The 14,175-nt window shown below is 54.6% G+C and overlaps 1 protein-coding gene across 2 annotated transcripts in view; it reads right to left on the bottom strand.

Moving 5' to 3' along the window:
• The window catches only part of SH2D3C (SH2 domain containing 3C), a 259,019-nt gene that overhangs the window by 211,132 nt on the left and 33,712 nt on the right, over window positions 1–14,175 (bottom strand). Inside the window, exon 1 of one of the 2 annotated variants that reach the window (XM_069236959.1) lies at window positions 11,184–11,614. The exons of the other annotated variant lie outside the window; for it this stretch is intronic. Coding sequence (XP_069093060.1) covers window positions 11,184–11,203 — 20 coding nt within the window. The 5' untranslated portion in view covers window positions 11,204–11,614. Of the gene's footprint in view, window positions 1–11,183; window positions 11,615–14,175 lie in introns of those variants that run through there. 2 annotated transcript variants of the gene reach the window in all.

Genomic DNA, 14,175 nt, shown 5'->3' with positions numbered 1-14,175 from the left:
ACCTCGCTGGGCTGCATTGCTGGGAACCGCGACTTTGCAAGCTACTCCGGCCCCTGTGCACTTCCGGCGGAAATCCTTCGTGCACAGCCAAGCCTGGGTCCACGGCACTCTAACCTGCATTGCACGACTTTCTAAGTTGGTCTCCGGCGACGTGGGACTCCTTTGTGCAACTTCGGCGAGCACCGTTTCACGCATCCTCGTAGTGCCTGTTTCTGGCACTTCTCCGGGTGCTACCTGCTTCAGTGAGGGCTGTTTGTCTTGCTCGACGTCCCCTCTCTCTGCAGCTCCAATTTGCGACCTCCTGGTCCCTCCTGGGCCCCAGCAGCGTCCAAAAACGCCAAACGCACGATTTGCATGTAGCAAGGCTTGTTGGCGTCCATCCGGCGGTAAAACACTTCTGCACGACTCTCCAAGGCGTGGGGGATCCATCCTCCAAAGGGGAAGTCTCTAGCCCTTGTCGTTCCTGCAGTATTCACAGTTCTTCAGCCTAGTAAGAGCTTCTTTGCACCAACCGCTGGCATTTCTTGGGCATCTGCCCATCTCCGAGTTGCTTGTGACTTTTGGACTTGGTCCCCTTGTTCCACAGGTACCCTCAGTCAGGAATCCATCGTTGTTGCATTGCTGATTTGTGTTTTCCTTGCATTTTCCCTCTAACACGTCTATTTTGTCCTTAGGGGAACTTTAGTGCACTTTGCACTCACTTTTTAGGGTCTTGGGGAGGGTTATTTTGCTAACTCTCACTATTTTCTAATAGTCCCAGCGACCCTCTACAAGGTCACATAGGTTTGGGGTCCATTCGTGGTTCGCATTCCACTTCTGGAGTATATGGTTTGTGTTGCCCCTATCCCTATGTTTCCCCATTGCATCCTATTGTAACTATACATTGTTTGCACTGTTTTCTAAGACTATACTGCATATTTTTGCTATTGTGTATATATATCTTGTGTATATTTCCTATCCTCTCACTGAGGGTACACTCTAAGATACTTTGGCATATTGTCATAAAAATAAAGTACCTTTATTTTTAGTATAACTGTGTATTGTGTTTTCTTATGATATTGTGCAAATGACACTAAGTGGTACTGTAGTAGCTTCACACGTCTCCTAGTTCAGCCTAAGCTGCTCTGCTAAGCTACCATTATCTATCAGCCTAAGCTGCTAGACACCCTATACACTAATAAGGGATAACTGGGCCTGGTGCAAGGTGCAAGTACCCCTTGGTACTCACTACAAACCAGTCCAGCCTCCTACAGATACCCAAATACACTCTCGACCACACCCTATACTGATGTACACCCTTGACCATACTCAATACCTAAAAACTCTCTTGAACACCCTTGACCATACTCAAAACCCAAACACACTCAGCCACACCCTACACTGATGTACACTTTTGACTACACTCGATACCCAAACACACTCTCGACGACACCCTATACTGATGTACACCCCACTCTCAACTGGACTCTATACCCCATACACACTCTTGAGCACACTCTGCACCCCATACAGACACTTCACTGTACTCTATACCCTGTATAAATTCTTGACTCAAAGTCACTCTGGACTGTTATCTCTACCCCATACACACTCTAGACTGTACTCTAAACCCAACACCTTCACATTATAAAATCTGCAAAACAAAATGGGGTGCTTTGGGGAGCCAAAGGGTAAGTGATCATGAAAGAGGGTGACTAGTGGCAGTGAAGTCTGACTGACCATAAAATGGGGTGGCTGGTGGTACAAAAGAGTGAGCAATCATACCCTCAGGTTCAGAGGCCTGAGGCAGCTAACCAGTGGTGCTGGGACGGTTCTCAGACTGGGGGTGCTGCCATGAGTGTTTATTACTGAGGTCATAGGGATTGAGAAGAATCCAAGAGTCACACAACAAACAGGGGTCGCTAACGAGCCACGCCCACTCAGCAGGCGCTGGTCAGGGTGGGGTGTGTCACTGGGGCTGAGGTTTGGAGCAAACTGCCTCAAATATATCACTAAAGCCAGGGGAAGTGATGTAATGCACTCTCCTTTACAGGAGGCACAGTTTCCATTGAAATGCCCCCCACATTTGCCCAGCCATGCAGTTATACTGCTAAGACTCTACAGCACACAAAGGATAATATGTGAAAATTGGGTGTCAGCAAATATTTATCACTGGGCAACTGTATTGATCATAGTAGAGTTTTTTTTCATCAGATTTCAAAATAACACACAATTGCTTCATTTGTGCTTTCCTAACTGCTGAAATACTTTGAAATATTTGTACAGTTCATTTACAGGTGTTAAAATGACATCCCAGAGCTTTTATTTTCACTCTCCCTGTACCCAGCAAGAATGTCCGAGTTCACTTTAGAAAGTTCCCTCACTTTGCAGTCAGAGAAAGGAAGGTAAACATCAGGTAAACATTAGACTCCATGTTAAATGTAGAAGCAATAGATTGCCAGAAGACATAGCTTGACATTTGACCTCTGTGTCAAGATAAATGCAGATGGTGGTATTTTGGAGAAAGGTACTGCCAACAGGCTGGCGGTACCTTTCCCCAAAATATGACATTGGCCAATGTACCACTCCATACACACTCATACACACACGCATGCATACATTCATACACACACACCGCAACACACACTAACATACATAAAGGCACACACACATTCACACGACACAACATACACGTACACTCACACCCATTCATGCACACACGCATTCCACACGCCTCACACCCGCATGCATGCGTACAAAAACAATCACACCCCCCCCCACAAACACACACACACACAACACCCCCTCCATCCTCCCCTGTTGGAGAACCCGACCTACCTGCTTGCAGGGGGTCCTGCGGCAGGAGACGGGACGCAGCGCTGCTGCCAGCAGCAGCGTCCGCCAGCGGAACACCGACAGGCGTATCATGGATCATGATACGGTCAGCGGCGTTCTCCTGGCGTGGCGCTGCTGCTAGGAGCAGCGCCACCTTACCGCCGTCCGCCACCATGACCGTAGCCGGAATTCTGCCAGCCTTCTTGCGGAATTCCGACTATGGTCATAATATGGTGGACAGTAGGTAGCCACGGCGACAGTCTTTTGGAGGCCGTCGCCGTGGCAGTAGGCGGGATTTACCGCCACTGTTCTAATGAGGGCCTTTATGTCTCCTCATTTTTCCCTCTGTCTGTGTGTGCTACAGAGTGCAGCACAAATAGCAGCAGGACAAAGCCTACATGGATTGTTTTTGTGCAGGAAGGTGTACCTTACTGCACAAAAACAATCATCCGCCTTTGGTTCATTGTGCAAGGGTGCCTCGGTTGGCGCGTGACAGCCCATCGTGCATCAGCGCAGGGGGAGAGGAGATGCATGTGTGGTGTCTTGTAGATACGGCGCATTCCTGCCCTTTTCTTTTGACGCAGAACAGCTCAGTAAGAGACCATGCAGTGCTGCCCTGCGCCACAGTATTGTAAATAGGCCGAGCTTCCTGCAGTTACTGCACCTCGGGGCAGTGAGTCTGAAGGGACTGCCCTTCTGAGGGACATGTCAGTCTGCTGCGGGCCCTGCCCAGCTTTAGGACGCAGGGTTCATCGCCAGCATTTGCCTACAATGCACCCTCCGGACCACAGCTAGATTTGCCGTCGCCCACCCAGGGACTTCTCTGCCTCTCTAGAGGTCCACCATGTTTTATAGTGTTCACTGCCTGTTGTTTAGGCGCTGTGGCAGTGGGCGGGTGCTGGACAGTCTGCAGGGAGGATACTGACATTTCAAACACAAACACTGATGTGAGGAGTCTCCACAAACAATCTGAACCAAGGGCAATCACTTAGGGTAGCCTCCAACCCACTGCTAGTCTAGAGGACCGCCTTATGCAAATCAGTGCCCACCCTGAGCCTCATGGGAAGCGTCCTTCCCAGCTGCCGGGCGAGGCGCCCTCCAGAAGGGAACGGAGCACCTGCAGAGGGGCTTCCACCTTCTAGGCCTTGTCAGTGCACAGTGAGTGAGGCCCCCGTCTGTGCACACCCTCCCCACACTACCAGTTGTAGGAGTAGCTGCGAGCATTGTCCACTGCCCGGTTGTGTATTTGATGTAAACTGAAAGTGATCTTTGTCTTTGAAGGCTTCAAGTTGCTTCACTCCATTGGTCATCACCGTTGGGTGTTTTCTAAACTTGTCTTTGAGTATTTAGACTAGTGAGCAGTCAGGGCTCACTCCAGGAGGTGGTCTATGCATAGTAATTGTACTCAAGAAGTTCATTCTGGCCTATCCAAGTCCTGATTTAGTAGAGTGGGATTTAGAATGAAATCCCAAAAACATGCTACACGACTCCTGGTTGCTCCCCAACAAACATCTTTGGATGCATGTGCACGGAACCTCCTCACACACATGTGCACAGTGCTTCCACACGCACATGTGCACGGAGCCTCCTCACGCACATGTGCACGGTGCTTCCACACGCACATGTGCACGGAGCCCCCTCACGCACATGTGCACAGTGCCTCCTCACGCACATGTGCACGGTGCCTCCTCACGCACATGTGCACGGAGCCTCCTCACGCACATGTGCACGGTGCCTCCTCACGCACATGTGCACGGTGCCTCCTCACGCACATGTGCACAGAACCTCCTCACGCACATGTGCACGGTGCTTCCACACGCACATGTGCACGGAGCCTCCTCACGCACATGTGCACGGTGCCTCCTCACGCACATGTGCACGGAACCTCCTCACGCACATGTGCACGGTGCTCCCACACGCACATGTGCACGGAGCCTCCTCACGCACATGTGCACAGTGCCTCCTCACGCACATGTGCACGGTGCCCCCACACGCACATGTGCACAGTGCCTCCTCACGCACATGTGCACGGAGCCTCCTCACGCACATGTGCACGGAGCCTCCTCACGCAGATGTGCACAGAACCTCCTCACGCACATGTGCACGTGCCTCCACACGCACATGTGCACGGTGCCCCCACACGCACATGTGCACAGTGCTCCCTCACGCACATGTGCACGGAGCCTCCTTACGCACATGTACAGGGTGCCTCCTCACGCACATGTGCACGGTGCCTCCTCACGCACAAGTGCACGGTGCCCCCACACGCACATGTGCACAGTGCCTCCTCACGCACATGTGCACGGAGCCTCCTCACGCACATGTGCAGGGTGCCTCCTCACGGTGCCTCCTCACGCACATGTGCACAGTGCCTCCTCACGCACATGTGCACAGAACCTCCTCACGCACATGTGCACGGTGCCTCCACACGCACATGTGCATGGTGCCCCCACACGCACATGTGCACAGTGCCCCCTCACGCACATGTGCACGGAGCCTCCTTACGCACATGTGCAGGGTGCCTCCTCACGCACATGTGCACGGTGCCTCCTCACGCACAAGTGCACGGAACCTCCTCACGCACATGTGCACGGTGCCTCCACACGCACAAGTGCACGAAGCCTCCTCACGCACATGTGTAGGGTGCCTCCTCACGGTGCCTCCTCACGCACATGTGCACGGTGCTTCCACACGCACATGTGCACGGAGCCTCCTCACGCACATGTGCACGGTGCCTCCTCACGCACATGTGCACGGAGCCTCCTCACGCACATGTGCACGGTGCCTCCTCACGCACATGTGCACGGTGCCTCCTCACGCACATGTGCACAGAACCTCCTAACGCACATGTGCACGGTGCTTCCACACGCACATGTGCACGGAGCCTCCTCACGCACATGTGCACGGTGCCTCCTCACGCACATGTGCACGGAACCTCCTCACGCACATGTGCACGGTGCTTCCACACGCACATGTGCACGGAGCCTCCTCACGCACATGTGCACAGTGCCTCCTCACGCACATGTGCACGGTGCCCCCACACGCACATGTGCACAGTGCCTCCTCACGCACATGTGCACGGAGCCTCCTCACGCACATGTGCACGGAGCCTCCTCACGCACATGTGCAGGGTGCCTCCTCACGCACATGTGCACAGTGCCTCCTCACGCAGATGTGCACAGAACCTCCTCACGCACATGTGCACGGTGCCTCCACACGCACATGTGCACGGTGCCCCCACACGCACATGTGCACAGTGCCCCCTCACGCACATGTGCACGGAGCCTCCTTACTCACATGTACAGGGTGCCTCCTCACGCACATGTGCACGGTGCCTCCTCACGCACAAGTGCACGGTGCCCCCACACGCACATGTGCACAGTGCCTCCTCACGCACAGGTGCACGGAGCCTCCTCACGCACATGTGCAGGGTGCCTCCTCACGGTGCCTCCTCACGCACATGTGCACAGTGCCTCCTCACGCACATGTGCACAGAACCTCCTCACGCACATGTGCACGGTGCCTCCACACGCACATGTGCACGGTGCCCCCACACGCACATGTGCACAGTGCCCCCTCACGCACATGTGCACGGAGCCTCCTTACGCACATGTGCAGGGTGCCTCCTCACGCACATGTGCACGGTGCCTCCTCACGCACAAGTGCACGGAACCTCCTCACGCACATGTGCACGGTGCCTCCACACGCACAAGTGCACGAAGCCTCCTCACGCACATGTGCAGGGTGCCTCCTCACGATGCCTCCTCACGCACATGTGCACAGTGCCTCCTCACGCACATGTGCACAGTGCCTCCTCACGCACATGTGCACAGAACCTCCTCACGCACATGTGCACGGTACCTCCACACGCACATGTGCACGGTGCCTCCACACACACATGTGCACGGTGCCCCCCCATGCACATGTGCACAGTGCCCCCTCACGCACATGTGCACGGAGCCTCCTTACGCACATGTGCAGGGTGCCTCCTCACGCACATGTGCACAGTGCCTCCTCACGCACAAGTACACGGAACCTCCTCATGCACATGTGCACGGTGCCTCCACACGCACATGTGCACGGAACCTCCTCACGCACATGTGCAGGGTGCCTCCTCACGGTGCCTCCTCACGCACATGTGCACAGTGCCTCCTCACGCACATGTGCACGGTGCCTCCTCACGCACATGTGCACGGTGCCTCTACACGCACATGTGCACGGTGCCCCCACACGCACATGTGCACAGTGCCTCCTCACGCACATGTGCAGGGTGCCTCCTCACGCACATGTGCACGGTGCCTCCTCACGCACAAGTGCACGCTGCACGGTGCCTTCTCACGCACATGTGCACGGTGCCCCCACACGCACATGTGCACAGTGCCTCCTCACGCACATGTGCACGGAGCCTCCTCACGCACATGTGCAGGGTGCCTCCTCACGCACCTGTGCACGGAGCCTCCTCACGCAAATGTGCACGGTGCCTCCTCACGCACATGTGCACGGTGCCTCCTCACGCACATGTGCACGGAGCCTCCTCACGCACATGTGCACGGTGCCTCTACACGCACAGTGTCCTGTGAAATGATAATGGAAAGCTGGCCATGTCTGACAAAGACGAGAAGTTTCACTGAGTCAAGAGGAAGTGAAACAGAAACCTGGGACAGCTCCCTTGGGCACAGACCAAGAATGACGTTCATCCTTCCGACAACACAAACATCCCACTCCTTAGGAAACAGATGGAAGCCAACCTGTGAAACCACAGTTCGTGGGAGATGGGGGAAGCTTGCAGCCCAGGACAGCATCTGTGACTGCAGACCAGTAACAGCCATCAAACGACAACACCTCGACCTGATCGCAGCACCCCACTTCTAATCAATACCCCCAAATGACACCACTTTTGAGAAACACCCCCCTATGACACCACTTCTAGTCAACACCTCCTCCAAGGACCTCTACCATGAACCCACTTCTAAACAACACCCCCTCCCATGACCCCACTTCTAATCAACACTGCTGCACATGACCCCACTTCTAATCAGCACCCCCAAATGACACCACTTTTGATAAACACCCCCTCCCATGACCCCACTTCTAATCCACAACCCCCATGACCCCACTTCTAATCAACACTGCTGCACATGACCCCACTTCTAATCAACACCCCCAAATGACACCACTTCTAAACAACACCCCCTCCCATGACCCCACTTCTAATCCACAACCCCCATGACCCCACTTCTAATCAACACTGCTGCACATGACCCCACTTCTAATCAACACCCCCAAATGATACCACTTCTAAACAACACCCCCTCCCATGACCCCACTTCTAATCCACAACCCCCGTGACCACCGTTAGAAATGGGGCCTCTGGTTGGCAGTAAGTCTGTAACCACGTGTACACCACAGCTCCAAACTTGGCTGAGGCATGAAACTGCACTAATAACTAACACCCTCACCATGTGTACACCACAGCTCTAAGCGAGGCAGAGACGTGAAACTGCCCTAATTACTAACAACCTAACCACGTTTATACCACAGCACAAAACATGTTCTGAGACATGAAACTGCACTAATAACTAACACACTAACCATGTGTACACCACAGCTCCTTACGAGGCTGAGACATGAAACTGCACTAATAACCAACACCTTACCCACGTGCACACCACAGCTCCAACTGTGGCTGGGAGATGAACTGCACTAATTACTAACAACCTAACTACGTGTACACCACAGCTCCAAACGTGGCTGAGACATGAAACTGCACTAATAACTAACACCCTCACCACGTGTACACCAAGGCACAAAACATGGTTTGAGACATGAAACTGCACTAATAACTAACACACTAACCATGAGTACACCACAGCTCCAAACGAGGCTGAGAAATGAAACTGCACTAATAACTAACACGCTAACCACGTGTACACCACAGCTCCTTACGAGGCTGAGACATGAAACTACACTAATAACCAACACCTTACCCACGTGTATACCAGAGCTCCAACTGTGGCTGAGAGACGAAACTGCACTAATTACTAACAACCTAACCACGTGTACACCACAGCTCCAAACGTGTCTGGGACATGAAACTGCACTAATAACTAACACTATCACCACGTGTACAACACAGCTCCAAACGAGGCTGAGACATGAAAATGCATGAATAACTAACACCCTCACCACGTGTGCACCACAGCACAAAACATGGTTTGAGACATGAAACTGCACTAATAACTAACACACTAACCATGTGTACACCACAGCTCCAAACGTGGCTGAGCCATGAAACTGCACTAATAACTAACACGCTAACCACGTGTACACCACAGCACAAAACATGATCGGAGACATAAAGCTTCATTAATAACTAACCCTAACCATGTGTACACCACAGCTCCAAACGTGGCTGGGACATGAAACTGCACTAATAACTAACACCTTACCCACGTGTACACCACAGCTTCAACGGTGGCTGAGAGATGAAACTGCACTAATTACTAACACCCTACCCACGTGTGTACCACAGTTTCAACTGTGGCTGAGAGATGAACTGCACTAATTACTATCAACCTAATCATGTCTATACCACAGGTCCAAACGAGGCTGAGACATGAAACTGCACTAATAACTAACAAATCAACCCATGTGTATACCACAGCTCCAAACCTGGCTGAGACATGAAACTGCACTAATAAGTAACACAGGTTAGAGTGGTTTATATTCGAGTAGAGTGGCGTAGAGTGCAGTGGCAGAGTGCAGTAGAGTGCAGTGGCAACAAGTGGAGTAGAGTGCAGTGGCACCAGGTGCAGTGGCACAGAGTTGAGTAGAGTGCAGTGGCACATAGTGGAGTAGAGTGCAGTGGCACAGAGTGGAGTACAGTGCAGTGGCACGAGTGGAGTAGAGTGCAGTGGCTCAGAGTGCAGTGTCAGAGTGCAGTAGAGTGCAGTGGCACGAGTGGAGTAGAGTGCAGTGGCTCTGAGTGCAGTGTCAGAGTGCAGTAGAGTGCTGTGGCACCGAGTGGAGTAGAGTGCAGTGGCTCTGAGTGCAGTGGCAGAGTGCAGTAGAGTGCTGTGGCACCGAGTGGAGTAGAGTGCAGTGGCTCGGAGTGGAGTAGAGTGCTGTGGCTACGAATGCAGTGGCAGAGTGCAGTAGAGTGCTGTGGCACCGAGTGGAGTAGAGTGCAGTGGCTCGGAGTGGAGTAGAGTGCAGTGGCTCGGAGTGCTGTGGCACCAAGTGGAGTAGAGTGCTGTGGCACTGAGTGGAGTAGAATGCAGTGGCTATGAGTGCTGTGGCACCAAGTGGAGTAGAGTGATGTGGCACTGAGTGGAGTAGAGTGCAGTGGCACCAGGTGCAGTGGCACAGTGGATTAGAGTGCAGTGGCACAGAGTGGAGTAGAGTGCTGTGGCACATAGTGGAGTAGAGTGCAGTGGCTCCGAGTGGAGTAGAGTGCAGTGGCACTGAGAGAAGTAGAGTGCTGTGTCTCCGAGTGCAGTGGCACAGAGTGGAGTAGAGTGCAGTGGCACAGAGTGCTGTGGCACAGAGTGGAGTAGAGTGCTGTGTCTCCGAGTGCAGAGGCACAGAGTGGAGTAAAGTGCAGTGGCACAGAGTGCTGTGGCACATAGTGGTGTAGAGTGCTGTGGCACAGAGTGGATTATAGTGCTGTGGCCCGAGTGCAGTGGCACATAGTGAGTAGAGTGCTGTGGCACAGAGTGGAGTAGAGTGCTGTGTCTCCAAGTGCAGTGGCACAGAGTGGAGTAGAGTGCAGTGGCACAGAGTGCAGTTGCACATAGTGGTGTAGAGTGCTGTGGCACAGAGTGGAGTAGAGTGCTGCGGCCCGAGTGCAGTGGCACATAGTGGAGTAGAGTGCAGTGGTACTGAGAGGAGTAGAGTGCTGTGTCTCCGAGTGCAGTGGTACAGAGTGCAGTGGCTCCGAGTGCAGTGGCACAGAGTGGAGTAGAGTGCAGTGGAGTAGAGTGCAGTGACAAAGTGGAGTACAGTGCAGTGGCACAGAGTGCAGTAGAGTGCTGTGGCACAGAGTGGTGTAGAGTGCTGTGGCACAGAGTGGAGTAGACTGCAGTGGCACATAGTGGTGTAGAGTGCTGTGGCACAGAGTGGAGTAGAGTGCTGTGGCACAGAGTGCTGTGGTGTGAAACGCTGCAGAGTACAGTAGGGTGGCGGTGGTGTGGACCAGAGTACGCATGGACTGATAACACACCGCCACTACAGACATTTTGAGTTGAATTGACCATTACCTTCGCACAGACTTTACTGATAAAACTACACAGCGCACAGACCAACATGCAAAGCGCTCCAATGCCTCGGGGTCGAGTTGGCGCTAGATAAAACTGCATACCCCCTCCTACCTGTGCTTCATGGTGTTCATCCTGGGCTCCAACTGTGGGCCCTCAGTCTCTGCAGCTGGCCCCCAGGTATGGGCCCCTTAGTCACAGCTGCTGGCCCCCGGGTATGGGCCCCTCAGTCTCTGCTGCTGGCCCCCAGGTATCGCCCCGGCCCCTCAGTCTGCTGCCCCCGGTGCTGAGCAGAAGTTGCGGAGGCCGGTGAGAGTCATGAACTTGCTGTGGTCTGGTCTCTCCTCCCTCCTGGTCCTGGGACCCCCCGCCCTCCCCGGGCCCTCCCTCACTAGACTCCGACCCCCCACTCCCCTCCTTCCTGGATGGTCCTCCCACCCCCAGGGACCCTCCGATCAGTGCTCTGTCCCCACCCTCCTCTCCATCCCAAGCCCTCCTACTCCCCCCTCCTCTTCATCCCAAGCCCCTCTACCCCCCTCCTCTCCATCCAAGCCCTCCTCTCCATCCAAGCCCTCCTCCTCCCCCCTCCTCTCCATCCCAAGCCCTCCTCTCCATCCAAGCCCTCCTCCTCCCCCCTCCTCTCCATCCCAAGCCCTCCTCTCCATCCCAAGCCCTCCTACTCCCCCCTCCTCTTCATCCCAAGCCCTCCTCTCCATCCCAAGCCCCCCTACCCCCCTCCTCTCCATCCCAAACCCTCGTCCTCCTCTCCATCCCAAACCCTCCTCCTCCTCCCACCCTCCACCAATCCCACGGCCCTCTTCTTCAGCTTGTATTTGCCTCTTTTATTGACCGTCCACCCTCCTAGACCTCATGCTCCTCCCTGCCCTTCACTGGACTCCCCTCAACCCCAGGGCCCTCCCTCTCCCCCTCCCTGAGACTTCCTTCCAGCTTAGCCCCTCCCCCCCCCCCCCCTCCTTTCTTCACGGTGCAGGAGGAGCGTCTGTGAAGTTTATAAACTACCACTAACAGCGCCCAGAGGCATCTGACCCCCGGACCTCCATCCCCGGCACCCCCACACCCAGGACCAACCCCTGCCTTCTATTGCCGCAGCAAATTGATGGGGTGGAGGAGTTGGGAACCCCCCCCCTTCCTCGCATAAACATTAAAACGAGGAGAGCAGGTCAGCATAGGGTGCATGGTAGAAGCCCCCCCCCCCCCCCCGCAAACACCATCCCTCACACCAAGGAGGCAGGGTACCTGATGACACAGTATCCTGAGTCCCTCACACCAGGGGAGGCGAGGTACCTGATGACACACTATCCTGAGTCCCTCACACCAGGGAGGCGAGATACCTGAAGACACAGTATCCTGAGTCCCTCACACCAGGGGAGGTGAGGTACCTGATGACACAGTATCCTGAGTCCCTCACACTATGGCAGGCAGGGTACCTGATGACACAGTATCCTGAGTCCCTCACACCAGGGAGGCGAGGTACCTGATGACACAGTATCCTGAGTCCCTCACACCAGGGAGGCGAGGTACCTGAAGACACAGTATCCTGAGTCCCTCACACCAGGGGAGGTGAGGTACCTGATGACACAGTATCCTGAGTCCCTCACACCAGGGTGGGCGCGGTACCTGATGACACAGTATCCTGAGTCCCTCACACCAGGGAGGCAAGGTACCTGAAGACACAGTATCCTGAGTCCCTCACACCAGGGGAAGCGAGGTACCTGATGACACAGTATCCTGAGTCCCTCACACCAGGGAGGCGAGGTACCTGATGACACAGTATCCTGAGTCCCTCACACTATGGCAGGCAGGGTACCTGATGACACAGTATCCTGAGTCCCTCACACTATGGGAGGCAGGGTACCCGAAGACACAGTATCCTGAGTCCCTCACACCAGGGAGGCGAGGTACCTGATGACACAGTATCCTGAGTCCCTCACACAATGGCAGGCAGGGTACCTGATGATACAGTATCCTGAGTCCCTCACACTATGGGAGGCAGGGTACCCGAAGACACAGTATCCTGAGTCCCTCACACCAGGGAGGCGAGGTACCTGATGACACAGTATCCTGAGTCCCTCACACCAGGGGAGGCGAGGTACCTGATGACACAGTATCCTGAGTCCCTCACACCAGGGGAGGCACGGTACCCGATGACACAGTATCCTGAGTCCCTCACACCAGGGGAGGCGAGGTACCTGATGACACAGTATCCTGAGTCCCTCACACCAGGGGAGGCACGGTACCCGATGACACAGTATCCTGAGTCCCTCACACTATGGGAGGCAGGGTACCTGATGACACAGTATCCTGACTCCCTCACATCAGGGGAGGCACGGTACCCGATGACACAGTATCCTGAGTCCCTCACACCACGAAGGCGAGGTACCTGAGGACACAGTATCCTGAGTCCCTGACACTATGGGAGGCAGGGTACCCGAAGACACAGTATCCTGAGTCCCTAACACCAGGGAGGCGAGGTACCTGAAGACACAGTATCCTGAGTCCCTCACACCAGGGGAGGCGAGGTACCTGATGACACAGTATCCTGAGTCCCTCACACCAGGGGAGGCGAGGTACCCGATGACACAGTATCCTGAGTCCCTCACACCAGGGGAGGCGAGGTACCTGATGACACAGTATCCTGAGTCCCTCACACCAGGGGAGGCACGGTACCCGATGACACAGTATCCTGAGTCCCTCACACTATGGGAGGCAGGGTACCTGATGACACAGTATCCTGAGTCCCTCACACTATGGGAGGCAGGGTACCCGAAGACACAGTATCCTGAGTCCCTCACACCAGGGGAGGCGAGGTACCTGATGACACAGTATCCTGAGTCCCTCACACCAGGGGAGGCACGGTACCCGATGACACAGTATCCTGAGTCCCTCACACCAGGGGAGGCGAGGTACCTGATGACACAGTATCTGGAGTCCCTCACACCAGGGGAGGCACGGTACCCGATGACACAGTATCCTGAGTCCCTCACACTATGGGAGGCAGGGTACCTGATGACACAGTATCCTGAGTCCCTCACACCAGGGGAGGCACGGTACCCGATGACACAGCATCCTGAGTCCCTCACACTAT

This window comes from Pleurodeles waltl, chromosome 6 (assembly GCF_031143425.1).
Source record: "Pleurodeles waltl isolate 20211129_DDA chromosome 6, aPleWal1.hap1.20221129, whole genome shotgun sequence".
NCBI classification, from domain to species: domain Eukaryota; kingdom Metazoa; phylum Chordata; class Amphibia; order Caudata; family Salamandridae; genus Pleurodeles; species Pleurodeles waltl.
Note: the sequence above shows the minus strand (reverse complement) of the source record. Positions and strands in the feature narration are given on the sequence as shown.